At 42.3% G+C, this 27,118-nt stretch overlaps 1 protein-coding gene across 1 annotated transcript in view; it reads left to right on the top strand.

Moving 5' to 3' along the window:
* PLPPR5 (phospholipid phosphatase related 5) overlaps positions 1-26,698 on the top strand; it is a 30,443-nt gene extending 3,745 nt beyond the window's left edge. Inside the window, exons 3-7 of the mRNA XM_009647504.2 lie at positions 3,978-4,110; positions 5,959-6,209; positions 15,586-15,762; positions 17,410-17,529; positions 26,401-26,698. Of these exons, the coding sequence (XP_009645799.2) occupies positions 3,978-4,110; positions 5,959-6,209; positions 15,586-15,762; positions 17,410-17,529; positions 26,401-26,433 (714 nt within the window). The 3' untranslated portion in view covers positions 26,434-26,698. The remainder of the gene's footprint in view (positions 1-3,977; positions 4,111-5,958; positions 6,210-15,585; positions 15,763-17,409; positions 17,530-26,400) is intronic.
* The last annotated feature ends 420 nt before the right edge of the window (positions 26,699-27,118 follow it).

Genomic DNA, 27,118 nt, shown 5'->3' with positions numbered 1-27,118 from the left:
CCCCTGGAAGGGGCTGCCCAGGGAAGGGGTCAAGTCCCCACCCCGGGGGGATTTAACAGCCGGGCAGAGGCGGTGCTGAGGGGCCAGGGTTTGGGGGTGGGATGGCAGGGTTAGGGGAATGGTTGGGCTTGGTGATCTGAAAGGGCTTTTCCAACCTAAATGATTCTATGATTCTATGACAAAGGACCTTCCCTGTGGTTACAGAGGGAAGAACCAGCACCTGATCCCTGCCTGGCAGAGCTGAGGCCGGTGCCCGGAGGGTGATCATTCCTGTCTTGCTCCTTCTTGTAACAATTATGTACGCTGCATTTTTATGGGCTGTAAACGTTATTTACATATACGTTCTTCAGAGTACCGGAAAGCCTGCACTTTGTATTGTCAGTCTTCAGGTGAAAATTGTTTTTTTCCTTACAGTTTACATGCTGTAATTATATATCAGAAGGTTTTCTCAGCCTTAGGGAATGATGGCCTCTGCTCTTAACAGCTGTTAAAATATCTGTGAGCTAATAATTTTAATATATATTATTCTTCAGGTAATCTTACAGTGATCTAAAGTAGCATGACCCTGCTAGACAGAATGAGGTAAAAGATACTTCTAACATCCTCACTTTTTTCATTGCAAATTATATTTCAGTACCTGAACTGCTGTAGCTTTGTCCAAAAGTTGATGTTGTCAGAGAGCTTTCACATTTTCCATTGCAATCCTTCGCTGTCAGTTTTGGAATAGTCCAAAAACTTTTTGCCCTGAGACCGTTACATTAAATGTCACTCATTTACTGGTTGCAACTCGCACATGCAGTGGAAGGGGTAACGGCCAGAGGGAATAGAGAAATTGCTCCCTCCTGGAATATAGCAGGCAAGCAAATCGCGGTAAAGGATGCGGGGGATGTTGCCCTCCCTTTGCGTTGCCCTGTAGAGCCGAGTATTGCCAGTGGAGCCGGAGGGAAGAAGGGGAATAGTTGCACTGGGAAACAGAATCTCTCCTGGGACTTACTGAGATGGAAAAAGGTTTTCCTTCCATTTATGAGACATCAATAGGCTGATTATTGAGACGAGCAGTGCTGATGCTGAAGCATGGAGGAAGGAGAAGAGCTTTAGCTGAGCTGCCAGTACGGAAAAATACAGAACCTGTATTTATTGCCAGTTTCCAGAAGGATCCTACCAAAGTAAAGCCACAGAAGCAGAGATGAGTGCCTGTTGTGCTCTGTGGCATATCCCGCTCTGATTCCTTCTGAGGGTAGAGCACTAGGCCTAGGATAGCAAAAGCATTGGCTTTAGCGGAGTTCTGCGTCGTTCTGGCCCTGCACCTACAGACCAACTCTGAGTATTTTTGTTCAGCTAAGAACTTTAACATTGCTCCCTGCTGTTCTTGGAGCAGAGGGTTTTTTTCATCGAGGTCACCATCAAAGATGGGAAGCATAGCAAGGAAGAATTGTTGCCAATGGCAAGGACCTCAACGCGGCTGATGAAGACGTGTTGCTGGAAGCGAGGATCTCCTTTCCTACAGTGAATGATCAGTTCTCCCGTTTGCTAACCCCAGCTTCCTGGCCAGCCAAAAGAAGAACCTGTATTCCCAGCTCAGCAGGTTCACAGGTTCTGCTCAGAGCTGGAGAGTTGAGCTTCTGGCACACTTTGTGTTCTTGCAAAAGGTTGAGCACTGTATATCACAGATGCTTCCCTTGTGCTGGATTCTGCTTTTTCCTGGAGTTTGGAAATCTGCAATAATTGTACTGAAATCTATTGAGTTTGGCAAAAAACCCAGTTAAAGGCAGAATCTGACTATGATCAGGTTGCCTAGTTCTTGATGTTAGAATCATAGAATCATTTAGGTTGGAAAAGACCTTTAAGATCATCAAACCTAACCATTACCCTAATCCTGCCATCCCACCACTAAACCCTGGCCCTAAGCACCTCATCTGCCTGGCTTTTAAATCCCCCCAGGGGTGGGGACTCGACCCCTTCCCTGGGCAGCCCCTTCCAGTGCTTGACAGCCCTTTCAGTGAAGAAATATTTCCTAATATCCCATCTAAACCTTCCCTGGCACAACTTTAGGCTGTTTCCCCTCATCCCATCGCCTGTTACCTGGGAGCAGAGACTGACCTGCCCCCAGCTCCCCATCCTTCAAGGTTGCATTATTCCGGGGGGAAAGAAGGGAGTTACTGTGGCTTTCTTCATGTGAAAATCTTCGTGTTTCAATTCTCACCTTTATGAATCATTAAAACTGGAGTTTTAGTTGGTTGGGTTTTTTTCATGAGAGCTATAGGGGTCATTGGGCTGAATTCTCCTTATCATCTTCATAATTTTGATAACCTTGAGTTCAAGGTTGAGTTTCATTTCATGTGTGTACCGATCATTTGTTAATTATAGATGAAGGAGTTGTACTTCAGTATGCTGAAAATTCGCTTGCATGAAAGTAGAGAGAGCATACTTGTTAGTTCAGGTATTGAAATTTCTGTTTCATCTAAAAATTCCTCTGGGATCTGAAGCCAGGCTAAAGTAATAGATGAAGACTGTTTCTGTGACATAACTGAATTTTGCTTTTTACACGCTTGCCGCCACAGTTATTTTTGTTATTCATGCCACATTATTTATAAGAAGTACTTTCCTCCTCTGCATGTCACAATTTAGCCCAGAGTCGTCTGTGCAAAGCTACAAATAATTAAGTAAGGTCATTAATTGCATTCTTCCTGTTGGCAACAAACCATGCTTATGAGCCATCGTCCGTGGTTGTTTTTTGTAACCAGTGCTCTGTGTAGAACTGTTCAGACCTATTGTGATATATGAGAAGTTTTATAATTTCCTCTTGGGTCAAAGGTTCAGAAAAACCTAGGCAATGAATCAGGTTTGATGACATTATTTCTTGTATTTGTGTAGTATGAAGGCTTCACTTTGCTGGTCTTCATTCCTGTTCATCAAAAGCTGATGTACCTATCAATAAGCTTTATTACTATTTCATATAGAAGACTGGAAGAGCCTTGCCTTCAAGGCCCACTATGAATCAAAGTTGCAATATGGTGGTCGGTATTTGACCCTTCTGCTCTACTCTTTTTGATCGTACCTATGTGACCTGCCCTAAAGCTTCAGTATCATAGGTTTAGAGAGATACATGCTTAAGGCTTGGCTTTGGCTATTAAGTCTCAATACCGTAACTGTCATGAGAAAATTAAAGGTCATGTTTTGCTGTACGGGTAAATACACATCGTAGAGGGGATATTTTACATTCAAAATCTGTATTTTTCTTCTTTTATTTGTGACTTTTTTTTTAATTTTTTGCCAGCTGCAATGCGAATGAACTACAGACTTGAGAACTTTATTCATTTTGGTGTAATGACTGTGAAAGAGGTCATGCTTAATGTTAAAATACCAGTGGTGACACTTTGCTCAAGCATGAGGAACAAAGCTAAAGCCCAACTTGATAAACTTGGCTGGCAAAATATGAATTGAACCCTGTTAAGTACATCCTGGCAAACCAATCCTCTGATGTGAACAGGAGCTCTGTTGTGATTTTTTTTTTTTTTTTTTTTTTTTCTCCTCCCCCATCATAGTCCAAAATTTAGAACTCAACCCTGTGAAGTGCTGAGTGTCAGTGAAAGCCGCGTGGGACCTGAAACGTTCAGCATCTTCCAGGATTAGGCCTTTACTTTTGCCCACATCTTGTGCATTATGTGATCTGCTGCTCCTGAACTAATGGATTCCTCTCTCTTTCCCCTCACCCTGAAAACTAGGTTATGTTATGTCACTCCCAAATCCTTGTTGTAGAAGTTTATTCTATTTCAATGCAAATAAAGCAAAGCAAGCCGTAAGGCGTATTTCCCTCATAAAAACGTTAACATACAGAACTCAGTTCACTTATGTTGTCTTTTGTGCTGGTTTGGTCTTGTTCCCTTAAGATGAGAAAGCCATCTCTGTAATGTGAGTATATTTTACTTGCTGTCATCTGATGTACATTTCTCTCCCCTTTTTTCTCCTTCCCTAAGATTATCGTTGGAGAAACTGCAGTGTTTTGTCTACAGTTAGCTACAAAGGATTTTGAAAACCAAGAAAAAACAATATTAACTGGAGACTGTTGTTATATAAATCCACTGGTGCGCAGGACCATCAGATTCCTTGGTATGAGCAAAATTAATGCTTTCATTTTCTGAATGGTGAGAGTGATCAGTTATGTCTGAGTTTTGACCTGGGGAAAATATTCAGATAACCGTACAACATTTCATGCATAGTCTTAACTCAGGGGTAGCGAGTTCTCTCCTTTTGGGTAGCAAATGAAGCTTCTTGGCAGTTTGGATAAAAAAATAGTTGTGGAAACAGCAGTAAAAATAGAAAAAATTTGGACCACAAAGGGGAAAAGCAACTGACAGGCCTGGAGCAGGGTGAAGTGGAGACAAGAGATGTCCTTCTGCCATATCCATAGTTGATAGTTTTCTTTTGGTCACATACACACATAGCAGCCAAAGTTGAAGATACTGGGATATAAATGTCTGTAGCCAAGGTACTTTCTTAGCCTGGAGATTGTATTACAGTCTCTAGTAGAAAACTGTACCAAATCCATCCTCTGCTGAAGGCAGCTGTAACTCCCCTGTTGACTTCAATAGATAGGAGATGCCATCCTTTCTACTTATTTCCTTGCAAGTGTGGTTGGAAGAAGTACCACCACTCAGAATGTCTACAGAATATTAATATGTGCGGGGATGCTGTAGCAGGGCTCAGTTTTGTTGTTTGCTTCTTGCTGACTGTTGTATCGAAGAGCAACCACTGGAGGAATGAAGCCTTGGGCAGATGGTCCTCCCGTGTGCCACACTGGAGTGCTAAAAGTCATTAAGCACAAGGCTGTCTTGCATGGGTCCAGAGGAGGTGGGCGGTGACCATGGGGTGAATTAACCTTAGCGGGACATCGCTGACCAGCTAGGATCCTAGAAATCATCCCTGGTCCTCTAGCTTTGCTGAGGAAAAAACCCCAAACCTGACCTTTAGAAATGGTTTCTGTGGGATCACGTCCGCTGTGGTGCGCATCCATTAAAGTCCCCTGGGTGCCCCATGAGGTTGGGAATTGCCAGAATTCACGCTATATTCACAGTGAATTGAAGTATAGGAAAAGTAAGGGGATTTGCCTGTAGAAATACAGAAGGAAATCTGTAGCTCAGGTGGAATTTGAACACACGCCTGCTGGCTTTGCCTCCCAGTCAAGGTGCTGTGTTTGCATTTCCTTCCAGAGCTTTTCTGCTTCCAAAAGGATAGAAAGAGACCTCAGAATAGCAGAAATCAGTTTTCTTTTAAGTAATCAGAGACATACGTTTCCATTCTAATGAACGAGTACACGTGCTTAATGCTTTGCTGATATATCTGATAAAAAACCTCTTTAGCATAAGTAGCTCCTCAGATATATAGAACCTTAGCTCGCTGTGTCGGTATTGTGATTAATATGCCATGCAGAGAGATGTACCCAGTAGCAGGCAGATGAAGACAACTCGTGCATGGCAATATTGAATTATTCAGTATTTCAGCTTCTCTACAGCTGCAAGGGAAAATAAAATGCTTGTCCAGCACATGTTACAACTTTTCAAGTTAATTCTCCATCAGGGCATGACTTCCCTGGTTCTCAAGCAGATTTATGCGAAGAGTTTGCCTCTGTCACTTCTGTTGAGTGAACATGGGCAAAAGTTAGGTATCAGTGTAGCTAGCTCGCCCCAACAGTGGCGGTTCGTGGCCAGGGGGGATAGGAAAGGGGGCTGCTTGCACAAGAGGGGAGCGTGCTCCTCAGAGGATGGAGAGAGATCAGGTGTGTGGGTACGTTGTCGTGTTGCTCTTGCAGCATGAGCCGGGATCTTCAGGGTACAATACACACGAGGGTTTTTCGTGTTCTTAAATGGAAGGAGCTGGTGTATGACTATGATAAATACTGTAAGATGTTGCCCTGGAGTGAAATTGCCAGGAAATTTAACTCTTTGTTTCCCTCTTTAGGAATTTACGCATTTGGACTGTTTGCTACGGACATCTTTGTAAATGCTGGACAAGTAGTAACAGGGAATCTTGCACCACATTTTCTTGCACTTTGTAAACCCAACTATACAGCACTTGGATGTAAACAGTATACACAGTTCATCAGTAGCGTACATGCCTGTACTGGAAATCCAGACCTTATCATGAAAGCCAGAAAGACATTCCCATCCAAAGAAGCAGCGCTAAGCGTATATGCAGCTATGTATCTGGCTGTAAGTATATTGTACTGTTTAATGTCACTATATTTTGGAGAGCAAACTGCTCACACCGTGAGGGGAGGAGGGAGGAATGGGGGGAAGACAAGACAACTCTTGGCTGATCTTATATGTATAAGCCTTTGATGGGTCACTGTGAGGCCTTAGAGAACTTGGTTCATTGGACTTAATTCTGGCAATTACAGATGTGGTGGTTCTCCGAGCCTTGACAGCTAAGGCAATGCTGAGAGAGGGCAAGTTGTCCAAAAAGGGTTTTAGATTTAGGATAAACAGGTTCTTGGTTTACTTCTTCCCTGTTTCCAGAGAATGTCGGAGGAGCCTTTGTTGGGTGGTAAAGAATAAGGGTGGGGATTGCCCGTGAGCGGTTGTGGTTCCTTTCCATGTCCCGGTACGGATCAGTGGAGTTGCACATGGCAGTATTCTTCGGTGGGGTGAAGCAGAAGAGCGGGCCTATGTAGGTGTCTGATCTCTGCAGGTTTCCCAAGAGCTGTGCATGTCTTTAGGTACCAGAATTGGTATTTATAGGTACTTCAGTGCTCATGCAGAGTCGGTTTGGCTCTTATTCTGCAATGAAGCGGGCTACAAGACAATCCAGCCCTTCTTCCCTCTCTCCTTTCTGATACAGGGAGTGATGAGCAGGGCTGGGGTTAAAAACTGGCATTGATGCCTGGCATCAGAGCTGTTCTAGAGGCTGTTGAGGAGCACGGGGACGCAGAGGGACTAACGAGCCTCGCTTAAGCGTGTGGTACTCCCAGGCTCGGTCTGGAGCGCACATCGTTCTAGCCTTAAGCAGAAGCACATCTTGGTCTTTGTACAGTTGTCCCCAGCACGCGCCTGTGGGAGTCTCTTCCCTGACCTGCACTGGTGATCCCAGTCCTTGTAGCCCTTGGGATGGGCCCAGCGCTGCCCTCGTGGCATCAGCGGGAAACCCGGCAAGCGTGTGTGCCTCTGTGGCCATCACAGGGGTCATCCCGCGCGTGCCCGCTGCATCCAGACAGCCTATACATACGTGTATGTGTGCATATACACGCACGTTTATATACAGGTGCATGAGAGTGTATTGCTTTTGACCATATATTTAATGAGCTGACTTTTAATTCCTGATTGATCTGGAAACTGATACTTGCCAACGTGGCAAAGATCCCAGCCCCATCCACAGACGGTGTGCCAGCTCCTTGCTTCTGAGTGTGGCTTTAGAACCAATTGCTTAAAGTCTGCCGCACCGACAGCAGCGTTTACCAAAAGTTCCTTGTGAGCAATGTCTGTTTAAGAGATGTGGATCGTCAGCACAGGCGAGCGTTATCTGCAAATAAGGGATGAGCAATAAAATTCTATTCTAACTTGAGGCAAGTGTAAGACTCCTAATAGTATTGTCTTTATTTGGGGAGATATCTAAGGCTTTGCTTCACTGAAACATACCTCTAAATTTGGTGCAAGCTATTTTAGAAAATATTCAGCATTCTTCATTTTAATTGCTCCTATTTTTCTCATCCATCTGTAAAGTTGGATTTCCACTGTTGCCATGAGTCACGGTAACTAAAGGAAACCAACTGTTCTGCTGTGGCAAAGCTGGAAGGAAAATAGTATTAATACATTTTAAAAACAAAAAGTAGGCATTAGTTAGGTCTAATGCCTGGTATCAATGGCTTTTGACATGAGCAAGGGGACTTTATGCAAACCTTATGCTGGCCGTGGTCAGTACACAGTTAGCAACATCAAAAATTAAAACGGCTGTGATCTGATTCCTGATTTTATCATCTTTCAGGAACTGCAGAAATGAATATATCCTCTGTCATTACATCATCATGATGCATGACACTGTCATCATTTAACTAAAGCCCTATAAGCCGCTCTCAAGATTTCTGAATTCTTATAGGCTGCCTAATAATGTGAATTGCTGGGATGGACCAGCTGAGCCGTAGCCTGCAAATTTAGCTCCTTGATGCAACGTTGGCAGCCCCTTTTTTCTTTTTTTTATTCTTCTTTTATTTTTTTCCTTCCCCCTGTTGCATGGTTGCAGCTAAAAGTACTGTTTATTACACACGAGGGAAAGAAATGCAATGTTCCAGTATTTGGGGTCATGTCCTTACACTGTCATGATGTTTATCAGGATAGTTGGCCCCGAATAACAACTTTCTCATCACTATTCACTGGAGTAGAAGATTTAAACAGTAGCCTAGTCTTTGTGTGAGCCGTGGTACAACAGTTATTGAGAGCATGGACATAAAGACCTCCATATATTACTCAGCGAGCGTTTCATCAGCATACAATCTCTGATACAAAATGTGCTTTCTTTTTGCTTAACAGAAAGATTTGGAGGAGAGGGAGGGATTCTTACAGAATCCTCCCTGGACATTTCAGCCAGCTGTGCACAAAACGAAACCAGCTTAGAGACATAAACAGGCACCAAGCTGATCCAGAGTCCGTGCTCCTGAGGGGGCGAAGTAAACAGCATCAGACTTGTGTGGTTTCACTGATCAACCCATTCGCGAACAAAGCCTATGCTTTATCTAATAATTCCCCTCTCTGGCTCCATTTAAGTGCAGCCATGTCCTTATCCCCTAGCATCTGTGCTCATTGTCTTGTTAACAATAGCTTCTTTTTTCATCTGAAGTTCTTGAGTCTTCCTTTTTTCCTCCCCCCGTCCCCTCTTTTGAGAGTGGGTGGCTGCTATGGTAACTCTGAATTCCCCTCCTGCTGGAAGTACAGTCTTTTCCAAACAATCGGATTGCTAATATTTAGACCTCTCTGTAATGTTTGCCTCCATTACTTTCTCCCGGTACCTATCAAGAAAGACTTGGCGATGGAAATGTTGAATAGCAGCGCTATGCTTCCGTGTTTTCCTACCCTGCTCCAAACACAGACGCTTTCAAGGATGCATTACCTGTCGTCCTCAGACTTTTAGGTTTATTTTTCCCAGTGTACCAGAGTCTTCAAAATGAACTACTGTAAATCTATTCCAGAATCTCTAAGCAAGCTGGCTGCTACCTGGATTTCTCCTCAGATGTCTGCTCAGCTCGCCTTAGATCTTTTGTTTGTTTGGTTTTGCTTGAGTTGGGTTAATAGGCTGACTGCATCTGCTTTCACTTCTTATCAGCATTGCAATTCACCCTTCCACAGCTGGAACGACATCTGCTAACATAGGTACTAAGGCAAACACTGCCAGTTTATTAAATAGGATATAATTGTATAAGCCACATTTTGATATGCGTAAGCTGACACAGCCTGGACAATTAGAGGGAGATTTTGAAGCAGCCAAGTATGCACGTACTTCGTTTTTTTCCACAACTGAGACACGGAAATGAGAAGTCATGAGTCCTTTTTTTTTTTTTTTTGCTAGGATTTTGAAGTGATACATGAAGACATAGCCAGTCTATTCCCATGGATTTAAATATGAGACTTGTGACTAACAGTTGTCCTTTGGTGCTGCAGACCTAGGGGATTGGCCATTGCTAGCTGTAGTTTAAGACAAAATTTAATTCATTCTGTAAGACTTTGCTTTTTTGATGTTTTATTCTTATTAGGTTGGACAAGAGCAGTTGGCAGCCAACCTGTCTGTAGGGTAGCGTTTGAACTTGGTGTTACCGCCTACACTTCAGACTTGCTTTGGATTGGTAATGACAGAGGAGCAGGTTTCATGTCTAAATAACTGATATAGCCCTTGGGTCTGTCGGCTGCTTTTGTTGCTTTGTACTGGGAACCCTTGGCCTCAGCTACGGCCTCAGACGGGGCTAGCAGGAAAAGCTGACGCATAATTTTTTCCTCTCTGCAGAGCTTTTCTTGGGCCCGTGATCATCTTTTCTGCAAGGTCCTTGCTCCTGGCATTCTGCTGCATCGGCTTTGCCGTTTACTGTGTTTATAAGTCACTGGGGAAAAAACAGCCAGACGGTCTGGGTCACGGTGCTGGCAACACGGTGCCGTTCTGCTCGGTGTCACTCCTTGGTCCAGTCTTGAGGCTTTGTCTTGCCTCTCCTTCATCTTGAAGTGCCCTGCTCTGAGGGTGGCTGGCGGGGGCCTGGTAGGCATCTCTTAGATAGGCTTCAGAGAATCAGAGAATCATAGAATCGCTTTGGTTGGAAAAGACCTTTAAGATCTTTTATTCAAAGCCCGCCTGGATGAAGTCCTGTGTAGCATGCTCTAGGTGAGCCTGCTTTAGCAGGGGGGTTGGACTAGATGATCTCCTGAGGTCCCTTCCAACCCTTACGATTCTGTGATTCTGTGATTCTGTGATCATCGAGTCCAACCTTTAACCTAACCCTGCCATCCCACCACTAAACCATGTCCCTAAGCACCTCATCTATCCTTCTTTTAAATACCTCCAAGGATGGGGACTCTACCACCTCCCTGGGCAGCCCATTCCAGAGCCTGACAACCCTTTCAGTGAAGAAGTTTTTCCTAATATCTAACCTAAACCTGCCCTGGCGCAGCTTCAAACCATTATCTTCAGGAGGAAAAGGGAGTAGCACAGCCGCCTTATTGAGCCAGCTTTGTTGTCCACTTTTTGTCAGGAAATTGAAGAATTAAAGGATTCTTTCAGCTGCTTTTCAGGGGTGGTGTTAGGAAAGTGGAATTTCTTTTCAGTATCTGGTGCAGCAATTAAAGATTTCCCTTGGTACTGATTGTACAGCATGTGTCATGGGCTTCAGATACCGGGAGTATTAGTTATTTTCAGGCTGGATAGTAAAATAACAGTTTGATCCAGGGGTTTATCTAAAGACCTCTAGATATTTCTTGTCAGTCAGTTCTTCATTACAATTCAGTCACTCAAGATAACAACCTCTATAGACTGAGTCAGTTTTAATTAATATTTGAGTGTATCTTACAGTCTTGGTACATCCTTCTCCTGTTGTTTAGAGTTACAGCTGTGGGGAGTTCGTAACGGGAAACAATGAAGTCCAGCATTTCCAGAGCTTTCTCTTCCTTTTGTCAGCCCAGACCCCTGACTTTGAAAGCCAATTTTTGCCAAGGGTCATCAGTAATTACCACAAAACTTAGGGAGAAAATTGGAGGAGGCTTCAAGAGCACTAAAAAAATCTTCAGTGGGCAGTTGCAGGAAGGCCCAGATGGTTTGAGAACATGACTCTGGTTTGCTCTGGAAAGAATTTGGCCCAATAATTATTAATCAAGGAAGCTGAAGAGCTGTTAGGTTGTCAAACGGGATTCTAACTAAGCATGGAACCTGGTTATAGACCACTGCCCGCTATACCCCACTACTTTTTTGGCTTTTTGATCTCTTGAATATCTCTTTTCTTGTCGGAATGATGAATATTGAAAGTTGTGCATTTCTCAGGTGGAACATTTGTAATATTACTTATATTACTTGCATAGTTCAAGATTCTGTCTTTAATGATAGCATGTTATAAAAGCAAACCAAAACATGAGATAATTCGTATTTGGAGCGCTGCCTGGGATAGGTGCCCGTGAAGTGGTTCCTTCCTTTCTGCTTATCGCTTCGTGAGTCACTGTTCTCTGCCCACTAATGGACTGGTCTGTCTCTTCGTCAGTCCCCCAGACCATCTGCTTCAGGGAGGACTGGAACAGCAAGCATGGAGGGGATTTTTCTACCCACATCCCCAGGCCCCCGGCTGATGAAATCAGCTAGGAGGACTAACCTCCTGCCTGGCTGGTGCACCCAGCCTGGCGACTAGCTCCGCTCGGACTGAGATGGGACTCCAGGCCCTGTTATGTGTGTTTGTGTGCAAGGCTGTTTGTGTGGGTGAGCCTAAAGATAGCTGAAAGATGATGACTAGAAAGAGCTTCCAGCATAGCCCAGGAGGCCACTTTGTCCTGCACTTGACACACAATTCCTGTTCTTCTCTTACATGTTTTGGAATGGTTTTGTTTGCACTAGATTTAGGACGTATTTCACATGAGTCAGACTTACAACATGACGTTTTTGAAAGCTTTCCCAGTACAAGCTAAGAGCCAACACTATGATTATTCCTTATAGTATGACCTGACACCAGCACGTCAGAAACCTCACAGGTGGTTTTGTCTTCGGTGGTGATGATGATTCTGACTCTTTCAAACACAGATTTTTAAAACCACTTCAATTAAAGTTTTTCTTTCAATTTATGAGGTTCTCCGAAGACTTCACTTCCAGCATCTTGAAGACTGAAGGTCAAATATTTGTGTTTTCCTGAAAATCTAGTAAACATTGGTATATAGAACGACCAGATAACATCCACCTCCTTATATGACTCTGACAGTCTCTACTTGCTGGTATCACCTTTGTATCTTTTCATTCTAAAATCTTATTTAAGGAAAAAGAAAAAGCAATAGCAGAAGGTCTTTCAAGAGAAGATTCACCGCTGATCTGATGTTGCAGGAGAATGTGCAGCCTGCAAAATTAATTCTAACTACTGTATCAATCCTTGACCTTACATATGAAATCTCTGCTGTTGGTTTTGCTGTTGATTAATTTAAAAGATTTCTTTAATTATATTCTTCCTCTCCCAGTTTCTGTTATTAAAAGGAGCTGAGATGGACTTGTTCAGTAAACTACTTTAGTCATGTAAAAATTTATATTGTCACTCATTCTCACTAATGTTTTAAATCACTGAGTGACTTTCCTTTGTTGATATTGCATTTAATATTTATGAAAAGTAAGAGAAGAAAAATCCTGTCATCTTTTCAAGGTGTTTATTCTTTGCTGATTACTGACTGTGCTGGTTTATAGCTTTCCTTCCAGAATCAAGAAGAAAACAACTGCTTAATTATATTTTACTCTTAGCCCAAATCAGGTCTTCAACTGAGTTGACTGTGTCAATACCTTGTACTAGAGCTGCAAGAGGTCAAATTTAAAAATGGGTATCTATGAATCCTGCCTTGGAAGAATCTACATTTGCTGTGTAGAATTTTGCAAGTATGCAGGCTTTTTGCTCCACTGTTTCAGGAAAAGTTTACCCTGTTTCTACTGATTCTTTAATAATATTTTAATATAATACTATTCTTACCATCAGTGGTGTCTGTTCCTTAAAGAAAAGATAGAAATAGTTACCTATGCTGGCAGAACCCCCAGTTTATTTTGAATAATGGGCTGGGCATGGCAACCCTGTCTGCACATGTAGGAAGGGACTCTGCAAACGGAGGTCTGTATTACTCAGGTGGGGCACAGTGTGAGTCTGCAGTTGTTTCTGCTTGCTTGGAGTTTTGTCTGAGTAGGGATTTGAAGGACGTGCTTGATCGTAAAAAGATTGTGAGAATTTTCTGCAGAGCACTTTTCAGTTTCGCTTTGTATTAAAAGTGTTGGACTGAGCATTTTTATTATAATGTGTTTTGACTTCATCAAAATTGAGATCCTCTTCTTGGGCGATGACCAGGTGTTACAGATAACTGAAATATATCACCACGACCTACCTTAAACAAGCTACATTTTTTTTTGAGCTGACTGTTCCTTCTCGATAGTCATTTTGATTTAATATGCCACAATACAGAATTAAATGCAGGATTGCTTCCTGCCAGCTTCCCCGTGTCAACTTCACCCAAGCTATATTTGAAATTCCGTGACCTTGCTGCATATTCAGAATTCTAGAATATTTTCCCTACCACCAGATGTTCCAACGTGCAGCGTGAATGTGGATAATGGTGGTAGTATCCAAGAGTACGATGAGACTCACTAAAATAGATGGTTGCTGAGTAACTCAGCGTGCACTGCTGTCTGCAGCTTGAAGAAAACCAGTGGGGCTAAAAAGCTGGAAATTAAGGTGGCAGTTGTCTTATCAGCATTCCACATGGTAAGAGTAATTCACCAAAGAGAGTCTGCAAAAATATAAGGAGCGAAGAGAAAAGGATAATCAGCAAAGGGAGAAGCGCTATTTCTGAAATGGTCTAGGAAGAAGAGAGGAGAAATGTGGGTTGGAGATACACCCCAAAACACTTTTTTTCCAGACCTTTGCTCTGTCAGCATGAGTTGAAAGCTTGCTGCTAGTTTGCCATTCGTCACATAAGGTACGCTGAAGATGTACGTCTTGCCGTACTCCACAGTGATATTAAGCTGAAGCTTTGATTCATCCTCCAAGCCACAGATTTCTCTAGTGTTTTGAACAAAATTACGGTCAGGTGTTGCTCTTTTCAGACAAGCTCCGACCACTACTTCCTTCACTTATTTTATTGTAACGGTAACTATGCATCCTGAACTTCCTCTTGACTGGATTATTGCAGCATTTCATAGCTGATGACCCAGTAAATTCAGCTGAAGTTTCAGACAGTACGAAAAACCCTCAAAGGACTGCCCATTTGTTGGCCAAAAGGGACTGGTTTTTCAAGGCAGATTCATCTGTTTCCCTTTGCAGTTTGAAGTGGTGGCACTTACACGCTTGGAGTCGCTAGTGAAACTATTGTCTATAGAAAATATTTGCATTCTTCAATCTAAAAATTCCAACTCCACCAAAATGTGAAGGTTTTGGGGATTTCGGTGGTTTAACTGCAGAAACATCTTCTTGCAGGAAGTAAATACTTTTTTTCCTCCAAAATCTTGTTCGTTGAAGTACAATTTTTCAGGGGGGAACTTTCAAGTGGCCTGAATGCCAAGATTGAAGAGAATGGAAATTCAAAGGTTTGGTTCTTTTTTCTTCCATTGGCCCATCAGAGCTTGGAAAGCACTGGCTGGACCTCGTGGTCCAATGCACCTGTAGGGCAGAAGAGCTGCTCTGTCATCAGGTGACGCTTACAGAATTAATTCTGTAGTATTGCGCAGGGAGAGTTGGATTGCAAGCAGGGCGGATTGAATTTCTCAGAGTTTGATGTGTAAAAATTTCTGCATTTAGACCGGTTTATGTGCTAGGGGGATTGGTACAAAACATCCTCCACCCCCACCTGTGAAGTATAGGGTATTGCTTCAGCACTGGTTGAAACTATTACGTGTTATTTAGAAAAGTAGATACTGGCATTTAGTTCAATTTTTGCTGGGTTTTTGGGGTTTTTTTTGACAAACCTCGAGTTAATCACATGGAGAATTTGTGTCTGAGGAAGAAAGGCTTTTGCTGATAGAAACAAGGCCTTGATATAGGCTCTTTCAGGGTAAAGATCTTCTATTGTCAACACTGTGCAGTGAGAAGTCAGTCTCTCTACCCTCTGCATAAATAAATTCATAGACTGGGAGTAATAGGATAGGATTGTCCAATTTGCCAGTTCTTTTGGGGGGCTTTTCAGGTTCACATAAAATGTAATTTTGCTGTATGGTCTAATTCTTTTTCTATATCCCCAGGAGAAAGGTGTGATGACTTTATCTAGCACTCTACTTTCTTGTTTCTTTATTAAAAAAAAAAAAGCCAAGTGTACATAGTGCGTTCAAAGAAAATGTAGAGATTTTATTCACTGTTTAGTTGGGAGACACCCATCAGCCTTAACTTTCTTCCTTCCTAATTTTCAGATGTATATCACCAACACAGTAAAAGCCAGAGGAACGAGGCTTGCAAAACCTGTTCTGTGTTTGGGCTTAATGTGCTTGGCTTTCCTTACTGGAATCAACAGAGTAGCAGAGTATCGAAATCACTGGTCAGACGTAATAGCAGGATTTGTAATCGGAATATCTATAGCAGTATTTTTGGTAAGTGTATATCTGTGTCACTCCTGTTTGAAAAACTGAGGGTATAATTTCATATCTCTTAAAATATTCGTAGCCTTGGCCTTTCCAACAACTAAATGACAAAAGAGATGTTTCTAATTTTTGTTTTTAATGAATTACCAGTTTGCTTAGTTACATTTACGTACACTCAGAAATGTGAAGTCAAGAAAAGACTGATCTAATGGTCTTTTTTGACTTCCTTATAAACCAGATGGTAGCATTTCAACCAATAATTTTTGCGTCAAGCCCCACTTTAAGCAAGTCTATAGTCTTCAGAGTAACATCTAATTATGATTTCATGTATAAAGTATTAAATTCTGTAGAGTGATGCCTACACCAATCAGAGAATAAGTAGCATTTCTTTTCTGGCTTTAAAGTAACCCCATTGAATTTCTTTTAGGCTAATTGAGGTTTACATTGAAATTTTATGTTATTCTGTATCAAAAAATCCTTGTTTAGCCTTTTCCACTTCTGGAACTGCGTTCTAAAACCAGACCGTTAGTCACAGTTCGCAATGACTAGTGTCTGTGTCAGAAAGCTGCCGCTGATCTATTAATCACCTTCGCTGATACCTTCAGTGCGAGACCATGGCATAGAACAGTCACCACTGTTTGCTGCCAGCAACTTCGTCTGCCTGGCAGCTTGTGATAGTACTAATACACCTTTGAATTTTTTTCCGCATGGAAACACTTTTGAGCTTGATTCTTGGATCTCAAGGTCTTGACGTCAAGACCTTGGATCTGAAGACTTGGCTTGGCTTGAGAACTCTTACAGGGATGGCTGAGGTGGGTCTTTTCACTCCCCTGAGAAATGTGGAGGCAGCTTTAGGTCTCCTTTAAAATATACCTGCTCACACTTCCAAATGGTCTCTTCCATACAAGGTGCCCGGGAGTTACATTTGGTTGTTCATTTTTAGGAAGGTTTTCCATTCTGTTTGTGCCCCTGAGGTCCTAAAAGAGAACAGAATAGAAAAGAAATCTGCCCCAGCATTTTTTCTTATGTTTTGTCATGTATATTGCGTAATGTCCTTTGAGTAGCACGACATCAAATTTAGTTGTGTTTTGAAGAAAACACGATGGACAAACATTGATGCTCAGCTGAATGTCGGAATTAGTAGAACCACCACCAAACTGGTATATAGCACCTTCCTAAAGCCCTTCACTGTTGTCCTGAGCAGGTTTAGAGTTTGGTTTAAATTTGGGGATGGTCCTTGCCTTCTTATTCTCCCTTGCTCACTCTCCATTTGAGAAAGTCTTTGCTGGTCAAAGCTTAGATGGTACTGGCCCTTCATAGGAATTTAAGGTTATTGCCATATTCTGCTGCATGTGCTCTGGACATCTATTCCTGACATTGCTGATAATTAGTATTCTATTATTCACCTTCAATAATGGGTTTGCTTTTAGATAAGAGGGTTTTTTGGTTCTCAGATGATGCATGTAACAATAAATTGGTTGAAAACCTTTTGTCTTGAAATATTAATTAAGGATTTTCTGTAAAACATGAACTTCACATTTATGTGTTTCTACTGTAAGCTGTGACTAAAGCTCGTGTCAATTCTGCCTAATTATGGATGTCAGGATCAAAGCTCAAAAAATGAGTTGCTCCTTAGCTATTCTGTTTATCTTCTAGGTTGTTTGTGTGGTAAATAACTTCAGAGGACGTCAGCCAGAACACGAACATTCTCATATGGATAATCTGGCGCAGATGCCCATGATCAGCATACCCCGAGTAGAAAGCCCTTTAGAAAAGGTAATGTCTGGTTTTGGTTTTTTTGTTTTGTTTTGTTTCTTAAATTAATTAAAATGTAGCTTTCCTGGAAGGATGATCCCAAACTGTCTTGACAAGAGTGCCAAGGTAACCAGATTTAAAGTAGGGGGACATGGCAGTGAGGGAGAAAGAAAGGAAGAATTCATTCAGAGACGCTCCTTGGGAGACTTTCTGTGTCACCTCCAAGAACTATTGCTGCGTATCAGTGCAGTTCACTGCTGTAGCCACTGCTAAGTCCATGGGGTCGGGCTGAGTAGACCTGAGGCCCTCTTTCCTCCCGTTCCTCAAGTGAGTTTGATTAATGCTTTGGCTGAGAGTCCACAGAGCTTGAAGTGCTTAGGAGAAAAAAAATATCCAGCCCCTGAGCCCAAGGGGTTCTGCGATTCAGGTACAGGTGGCATTTGTCCTGTTTCTTCAGGGTATGGCCTCAGGCTAGTGCAGAGCATGGGATGCAGTCCCTCTGGGTCAGCTGTGGGGCTTTTATCACCAGGCACGTGCCGGCCCCACCACAGGGCACCCACTTGGAAACGCGGGGGATCTGACATCTGTGCTGGCAGGGCAAACAACTCAATGAACGTGATAATAATAGAGAGTGACACGGGTCGTGCCGTAACTGCACAAAAGCCACGATCTCTTGCCAAAGCAAATGGGATTTTGGACTAGGATGTGCTAGTGCTAATCTCCTGGGTATGCCAAGCGTTTTCGCATGAGTAAGTATCGCAATGTGTTTAAAATTTATTTTAGTTTCCTGTAATAAAAATTTAGTTTTTGATGATGATGATGTACTGTATAAGTGTTAGGTAAGATTGTGTCTGAACAATTTTAAGAGCAAACAAGCAGTGAAATAGATAGCGTAACCAAATAAAGAAAACACGTTAGGCATTTTTACCAGGGGGAAGTCTGAACGACCAATGCCAAGTTTGAAAGCAATTCTACTTTTTCTAATGACTTTTATCAGTCATAATCTATTAGTCTTTTGTGTTATGCCCATGTTTGAAGATAGTAAACGATTCTACACTGGGCACCAAAAGCACGTTTCTATGGCATTCTTTTAAATCCAAATTACTCCTGATATTTTTTCATGTTAAATGTAAGAAGAAAGGTTTTTAACCACTTCTCAGTCTGTCTCAATCACTTGTAAGAGGTGGCAGTTGTCCTTTAGTAAGAATTGCTGCTAGCCCTAGGTTTGTTATTCCTTTCTTTGAAGGGAAAGAAGATTTCTTTTCAGAATGATCGAACGTGCCTTTTTGAACCAGATGTGTCTAAGCTACTGCTGCTGATCTCTCGTCATAAGGAGGTCAGAGTCTCATTTGCTTGAACAAGCATTTAGATGATGAATGTATATCTTCAAAATAATCCGTTCAGTAAACTTCCTGTAAAATGTCAAAACAAAAGAAGATGTCAGTTGGCCTAGGACATAGCTCATTAATAAGAGCATGTCCTATTTATGTGCTAGGCTCTCCTGCCATAGAAGCCATTTCTGCAGCTCAAAAGCTGTCATAGGTAATTAAATGTACATTCTCCAGCTGTTGAAATTTTTAAATTTTTTTCTGGGGATAAAGGCCTTGTGTTAACTTAGTGTTCCTATCCAATTTGACACCCTCTCCCTTGTGATGAGCAACGTTCTTTCCTGAGTCTTGGCCTAGGCAAGATTGAGACGTTGTGGGGAACCCTACGGGAGAGTGTGGAACGGTGGTGGCAGGAATAATGTTCGCTCTGCTTGAGGACGATCTCTACCATTCGTGAACCGCCCAGGACTCCATTACACGAAGGAGCTTCTTTCCTTCTGAACCCCTATTCCTGTGGCGGCAGAGGGTAGCTGCTTGCTGTCATGGAACTTCTCTCTAGATAATTCAACGGGGGACTGTCCGCAGGGTGTTGCGCTTGGTGAGGCCTCAGTGTATGGGTTCATCTTTGTTGATGTTGCAAAGCCTTTCTCCTTTCCAGACAGAGAGGATGAGAGGGGAGGATGATAATGTGGAGACTTTGCTGTTTGTTGGGAAATGCTTTCTTCCATTTCCACTCTCGGAAAGTTTAAATTTGAATTAGCAAATAACTGATGAAAAAGTTACATGCAAGTGCTTTAGGTGTTGAGTTTTTCTGGATTTTTTTCTTTTAATGTTTAGTCTGAATTTTAGATAGAAGCCAGACCCCGTTAAATAAAAGGCACTAAGAATAATACTTCTGTGGAACAAAGGTTTGAATTGAGCCATCTCAATTAAGTACCATCGCTACAAGAATTATTAACTTAGTCTTTGCTTTTTAACCGCCTTCTTATTTTACATCCTTTGTTCTCTGGAGAGAGAGGGTTGCTAAATATTTTGTGTGCTACTTGCCTTTGCCTGCTCTAGCCATGTGCAAGTCACTTTTCACTACATTTCAGTTAGGGCCATTCCAGTTCCATATTCTGAATGCGCATATATTTACATTTGGCTTCTTTTAAATCTGTTTTTCCTCATCTTCTGTCTGCAAGCTCCCGTGCCAGTATTAAAGACAGCTTACTTTTCAGAAATTAGCTACAAGGAGTAGCACAAATCCTGACTGACTGAAGTTAGCATGGGCTAAGGCAGTGCTAGCACAAAGCGATGCAACTCTGTTAGTGGTATTTAAAAATAACAGCTATATGGGTATCTGGGAGCGAGCAGTTCAAAGATGCTGCCATAAAGAATGACTTCATGAGAAATGCTTGCCAGATGGGACCTCACTCACTGCAATTTTGTTATAAATTCACCTGTAAATGAATGAGCACATGGTGCGTCACACAGACCTGGAAGCACCTTATTTTTGTGTTTCCAGATCTCCTCTTTGCTATTCCAGTGCTTTCTCCTGCTGGAGAACGAATGCTCTTGGCATGCTCTCCGTGCTGCCACTGTCTGGGTTCTGGTGGAGGTCAAGAGCTACACTTGAAGTGCACTTAAACAGGAATATGTGTACTCGTAATACTCGAATTGAGCTGCTGCTGGTTAACGACAAGGGTAGATCACTGTTTGCCTGACACTTCTGTTTAATTGTGGTGCATGCAGATGATTAAGCTGTTCTGCACGGGTACCCACTTCTCATGCACTCAAATAAGCCATAGTCGCAGAGCGTCTCCTTGAAGAAACCTTGCCAGGGCTGGCTCAGCACCGCAGACTTATTGCTTTCACCTTAACTACATTCATCCGCAGCATTAATGAAAAGAATGAAAGCCAAGAAACCTCATCCATCGCTCACCCATCTGCTCCTGTTTCTCTCCTGTCTCTGACCTTCTTCATCTCTTACAAGACCATTCGTGTTTCAGCCTGCTGGCACTCTCCTGCAGAGAGGAGGCTCCTTTCGTACCGCAGTCAAGCTTAGAGACGCCTGTTCTTTTGCAAGAGTTACTGGGAAACAGGGATATTCTAGGTGGTACCTGGAAGAGTTTAAAGTTCAACATCATCCAGTGCAGTGACAAACTGTTTTTCTGGTTTCTGTTTTGGGGAGACTGACATTGTTTCATGCTCAAGTCACCTGAAAATTGGCCAGGGCTTCCGAAGGGCTCCTACACGTCTTCTAGTAGCTGCTGACTCTCCTAGCCATTTTTTTTTTTTTTTTTTTTTTTTAAAATAAGTATTCTGGCATTGAAAAAAATCAAATACAAAGGGAACACGGAGCATTTTAGGGCTAATTGAGGCAGTAGACAGAATACTGATAGAAGGAAGTGTTGGTTTAGGAGGGGCACTATGGCTCGTCTCCGGTGGCAGGAGGTGATTACTCTGTCTGATCACCAGTGCTTTCTGTAGCCGTTCAATGTTGCTTATTTGTGCAGTGGGTTCTTTGCAGTGCTCTCTTTGACAGTGGAGCTGTGTTCACCCCCAACGTCTCTGTTTGGCATTGCTTCATAGCGCTGCTTCTGTCAGCAGCACCCAGACCATCTTCCCAGGCACAGTCACCATTCCTTGTTACGATGAGCCCTAGGACCAGCGCACCAGCGTGACTCTGAACTAGAAACAGAGTTCTGGTGCGCTCTCTGACACAGCCATTTTGAAGTTCTAATGGTGATAAGTATTTGGAATGCCTCTCGTGATATGGGATGTTCTTGTTGGTGACATACCTCATGACTGTCAGGGTTAATAGTCTCAAAAATCTTGTTGAGTTTGACACTATAGTTCTTGTTCAGCTGTGTATGTGCCAAAGGTAGTGGTGGTGATAAACCATTTTAACGATAGTATATATAGATATTGCAATGGATTCTGATAGTATTTTAAGACTGGAGAAGCTTTCCTCTTCTGTTTTCAAGGTATAATGTTTCTACTATTTACTCCATCTTGATTATTCATGAGACATCGAACTTGGCTTCTTCACAGTGTCAGAAAATGGTCTTTTTAATTTTAATTCTCAGCGTGATTGCTTTTTCCTTGGTCTTAAGCATTTTGGTACTAAGTCTTTCACTGTTATGTACACTTCTGTATGCACAGCGTGGCCAAGGGGCCCAGCCCAGGGACCAGGCTAAAAGCAAACTACAAAGATGTTTTAGCTCATCATACTATGGGCAACCGGGGGAGAGGGGTTGTGTCTCTTCCTGCTGCTTCAAAATATATCGGTTGAGAAGTATCCAAATACTGTCGTGCTTGATGTCCAAAAGTGTACGTAAGTATCCCTACAGTGGTTTAGCACACGTGTGTGTCTCTCCAGGACGGCGTGTGTGTGTGTGTATCTCCAGTCCGTGTGCTTATGTTGGCTTACGTTGGCTTACAGGCAGGTTTTCAGGTTTCTAGACAACACAGTATATTAAAGGAGATATAATACAACATGATTTCACGCACAGAAACGTGTACCCTGGAGAGGCAGCTCATAAAAGACCATAAGCAATTTTATTTCACTGTCAAGCCTTTGAATTTGCATTCAAGTCCTGCTCTTCTTAAATCTGCTTCTGGGGGATTGTACAAGAACTCCTTCTGTTTGAGTGCAAACTGTGATCGCCACATGTAATGTTCAAATAAAATAATACTTAACAAAGGAAACAGAACAACATATTCAGCGTGACCTCCTCAAATATACGTGTTGTAGGTGTTACAGAATCAAGGTATCGGTAACAATGGAGAAGATCCTTTGCAACGGAACTCCCTCAAGGCACGCATCGTTAGGTTCTTCTCCTGGATATCAGGAACGGACGGTTTTGAACATCTGGATACAAGGCAATAAATGTATGTGCGCAAGAGCGCACATGCACGCGTGTGTGTGTGTGGCATCCAGGCAGAGCCAGCAGCAGCGCGGCCACAGCCTTCTGTGCAGGTCTGCAATGCTTTAAATGGGGAATTGAACTCAGAATTTTCTCTAAATCACAGAACCATAGAATCATTTATGTTGAAAAAGCCCTTTAAGCTCATCAAACCCAACCGTTCCCCTGCCATCCCACCCCCAAACCCTGGCCCTCAGCACCTCGGCTGCCCAGCTGTTAAATCCCCCCAGGGCTGGGGACTCGACCCCTTCCCTGGGCAGCCCCTTCCAGTGCCTGACAGCCCCAAGGGGAAGGAATTGTTCCCCATGGCCAACCTCACCCTGCCCTGGCACAACTTGAGGCCGGTGCCCCTCGTCCCATCGCCCCTTCCCTGGGAGCAGAGCCCAACCCCCACCTCATTACAACCTCCTGTCAGGAGGTTAAAAAGGTGATTCATCCAGTAAAAGCATACAAATATACTTTGCTGACCCAGAGAACTGTATGATAATATTATTATTATTATTTATATAAATTATCATTTGCCTGAACTACTGCAGTAGTATTTTTCTATTTCCTTTAACAAACTCCACTGTGTGAAGGACTACAAACAATTTTTCAAATTCCTCTTTTCAGAAATGGAAAAATCTTTTTTAGGACGATGCCTATTTTGGTATATTTCTAACGGTATTTTTGAGAGCAGAACAAAAAAAAAAATCAGGTAAAAATATTTATTTATATAATGAAAACTGCAAACCACAAGAAAGTTGTCACAGATTTTTTTTTTCAATGCTTTAACATTATGGAATCTCTTAGAAACAGAAATTAATTAAAATTTTAACAGCAGATTTACAGGTATGGATCATTTTCCCCCCCAGAAACCTGCACTCAAGGCTTAGCCCTTGGCTTTAATTTTTCTGTTGGTGGTGTGAGGGCAGGGCTGCGAAGGTTGCTTTGCTGGCATGGCGCTGGCGCTGTCGATCTAGAATGGATCTTAGAGAAGCTGCTGTCCCCGTCTGTGCAACTGCTGATGTCGAGCAGACCCACAGTGTATTCGAATTCTTCTGAATACCGTAGGGAAAAATAATTTCCCATGGAGCTGGAGAAGCTGAGGTCTTGTGCATGGGTTTTTGCTTGTCTCCTGTGTCTGTGTGATCGGTCTGCTGGTGGTGGTGCGTATCTCATGCTGAACTTTGTCGCAGTAAATCGAACAGGAGTAAAAGAGCGTAGTAAGAGAGTTGAAATGCAGGAATTCAAGAGGGATGCTCTTTGGGTGGTTTTTTCTGGAAAGAGTCTCCACAAGGCTTATTTGTAGTTTTGCCTGAGACGGCAACATACGAAAAGGGATGAATACCCAGACAGCTGCCTGGATCCCTATCGGTGATTCTTGCCATCAGCAAGTGATTAATTTTGACCTAGTTATGCATCACCCCGCTGAGTCCATTGGAAATGACTTGCCGAGTCCCCACTGGGGTCCAAATCAATAGCTCCATGATCTGCAGCTTAGCAGCTCTCTCCGAGCCTTGATTGGGGAAGGGGGATTTTCTTCTATGTTGTTACACCCTGTGCTCCACATGTCCTTCCAAGGACGGCGACCTGCTCGTTCTGGAAGCATAGCTGGCAGGCGTGTGAACCGCATCCTCCTTTCCGTGGTGACCGTCATCCCCGCCTGAATTAATGCCACATGAAAGAGCATCTGGTTCTCTGCATCGCAGACAAATGTGTGTCACTTAGAGAAAGGGACGGCGCATAAGCAGGCTTGAAAGAATTGATTAGAATAAATAACGAGGAATTTTTTTTCCCCTCTAAGTCCTCATTTTTAAACCATCTTATTTATCAACAAAGTGGATAGTTTTAGACTGATGCTAGCTAGGATAATTTTCAGGTCTAAAAAAGGAAAAATAAAGTAAATATGGCGAAGGAAATGTCATGAAAGCCTCACAGCAACTCCAGAGTCACTGAGGTTGCCCAACGTACCATCTCCTGTACGGAAAGCAGAAGAGGGCCAGCCAACTAAAATGCTTTGAAACATTAATGTGTTGTTTTCTAATTAGGAAATCTAATTTTGCTTCTCTTCTGCAGAATCAAAATCTGGAAACAATGACATTTGTTAGTATTCTTTACTGAAAACATTTTCACAGAAAGTCTTTGTTTTTTCCCCTCTAATGCTTTTTAAAAAAATCTGCTGACTATGGTTTAATCATTGTTCTTTATTTAAAATATATTCATTCTGTTTTGGAGAAGAACGTACATCGATGCTTACTGTTTGGTGGTGTTGTCTTATGGCAGCTGTCCTAAAATACGGCAAGAACATTGCTAGAGCTAAAATGCGTATTAAAGGAGGGGAAGAGAGCTCCTTCTCCTGGACCCAGTGCAGTTGTTTGGAGGGGTGGGGGGGAAGAAGAGGCAGCTCTCCTCTGCTCCCACTCAGGGTACTTCTAAATTCCTTTCCATAATGTGAAAATCAAAGATTGTGCCTGCTTCCCCCCTGCATGGACCGATGGGCAAATATCCAGACAGTGTAAAGAAGAACTGAGAAATTTAAGTTTGTGTGGTGGCCACTGGTTCTCTCCAGCACTTTCCACGGCATGTGATAAGGGATTTTCTGAAGGATTTAGAACAATTTCCCTTAAGCAAGAAAAGGGACATCTATCCCACTCTCCGTGAGTTATCTCCATCCTCCCCCCTTCAGCTTACACCTCCTCCCTTCTGGCTTTGGTCTGCTCCAGGAAGGGAGGTGATGAGGAATCTGCAGTGCTTTGCGTGGTATCAGGTCCCTCTGTGCATTTGTGTACTGGGGAGCAAGCACATGGCTTAACATCAATATTCCCTTTATTAATTTTACACGCTATGTGTTTTAGAAAAACTGGTGGCAGTCAAGGGTACTGTGTGCCTCCGGGGAACCTACGGTTCCTTTGGATGCTCCGCGTCATCGCGCAGTTGGGTCTTCACCTACCAAATGTTCGCAGAGACACTTGCTTGGGTTAAGGCATGAAGAGGTAGCAAAGCTCTTTGGGATGCCGCAGTTTTACTGTGTCAAGTCGCACGTGGTGTATTTACATTCTGGTATGCACCTTCGTGTTTGTAAGAACAGCCCCACTGAAGGAGAGGGGAGAATAACGTTGCAAATGAAAAGGACACTGTAGTGATTCTGAAAAAGAAATTTTGAATATGAGTCCTCAACCGCTGAGTGCACTTTTGTTGTAGCATTTTGCAATTCTGTGCCATCGAGCTCATGGGGACCAATTATTCTTTAAAAAAAAATGTGACATTAACATTGTATTAACACCGAAATGTGTCAGAAACTGTCATTTTAATTTCTAGGAATTTTGCTTTAAATTCTGAATAAGGTAGCAATAAAAGTACAGCTAACTCAATTATTCACAGCATTACTTAATTTTAAAAAACCATCTGAAACTAAGCTATTGTAGAACCATCACACCCAATTACTTTGTTGAGCATGCTTAGGTATCCACTCTTTCAGCGGTTAACGAAGAATTGCAATGGGAGCGTGTGCGAGCGCTGCGGTGAAAACCAGTTTTATTTGCGTCCTCTTGCAATAGTCTCCAAGCACGAGGCTGTCCCCAAAGCAGAAGGGGCAAAAAATGTTCGTAGTGGCGACTGATGTCTGTGTGGTTTCTGGGTTTTTATCTGTTTGTTTTTCCTTTAACTCGTAGAACCACATCACGGCCTTTGCAGAAGTCACATGATGTTGACGCTGATGTGTATTCACTCCATTGGACTTCATCTCTTTTCACAGCCCACACACGATAATTGCAGTGTCTCAAAAATAAGAAATTTTTAGAAGTCCTATTTCTGACTTCATTTTTACGTCATTAAAATGATACCAACATTTTGAAGAATTCTTAAAAATTAGAACGTCACTTTACTTTCTAGCAAAACTATTAACTGTTTACTTCTTGATGGAATGGGACAAACTGAGCACTAATTATATTTATCTGACAATACCCTCGATTTTGGCTCCTCATTGTTTTTAATGGTTCATGTACCTATTCCGACAGTGCTTCATATTTTGATTTGACTTTGATTTTTAAAACCGACATTTTCAATTCAGCATGAACTTGTTTCCATTTGAGGCGATTTCAGTGTATAAAAACTAGACAAATATTATGTTCTGTATGAAAATGCTGTTTGCACATTGTATTACGCTGTATTCCATGTAGGATATCATTCAAACAGTATGTTATATGTAAGACTGGTGCTTCTGCTTTTGAAGAGAAAAAAAAATAATGCCAATTTTTACTGTAATAGGTATTGTATCATAATTAAAAGTTTATTTATTTGGATATTTTTCCTGACATAATTGTAGTTGAATTGTTGTTTTGTAGTTCTTGAATGTCATGGGTGATATGTATGTATCTAGGTTAAAAGAAA

Source organism: Egretta garzetta, unplaced genomic scaffold (genome assembly GCF_000687185.1).
Source record: "Egretta garzetta isolate BGI_Z169 unplaced genomic scaffold, ASM68718v1 scaffold149, whole genome shotgun sequence".
Taxonomy (NCBI): Eukaryota; Metazoa; Chordata; class Aves; order Pelecaniformes; family Ardeidae; genus Egretta; species Egretta garzetta.
The sequence above is the reverse complement of the archived record's forward strand: the minus strand, read 5'-3'. Positions and strand labels throughout refer to the sequence as shown.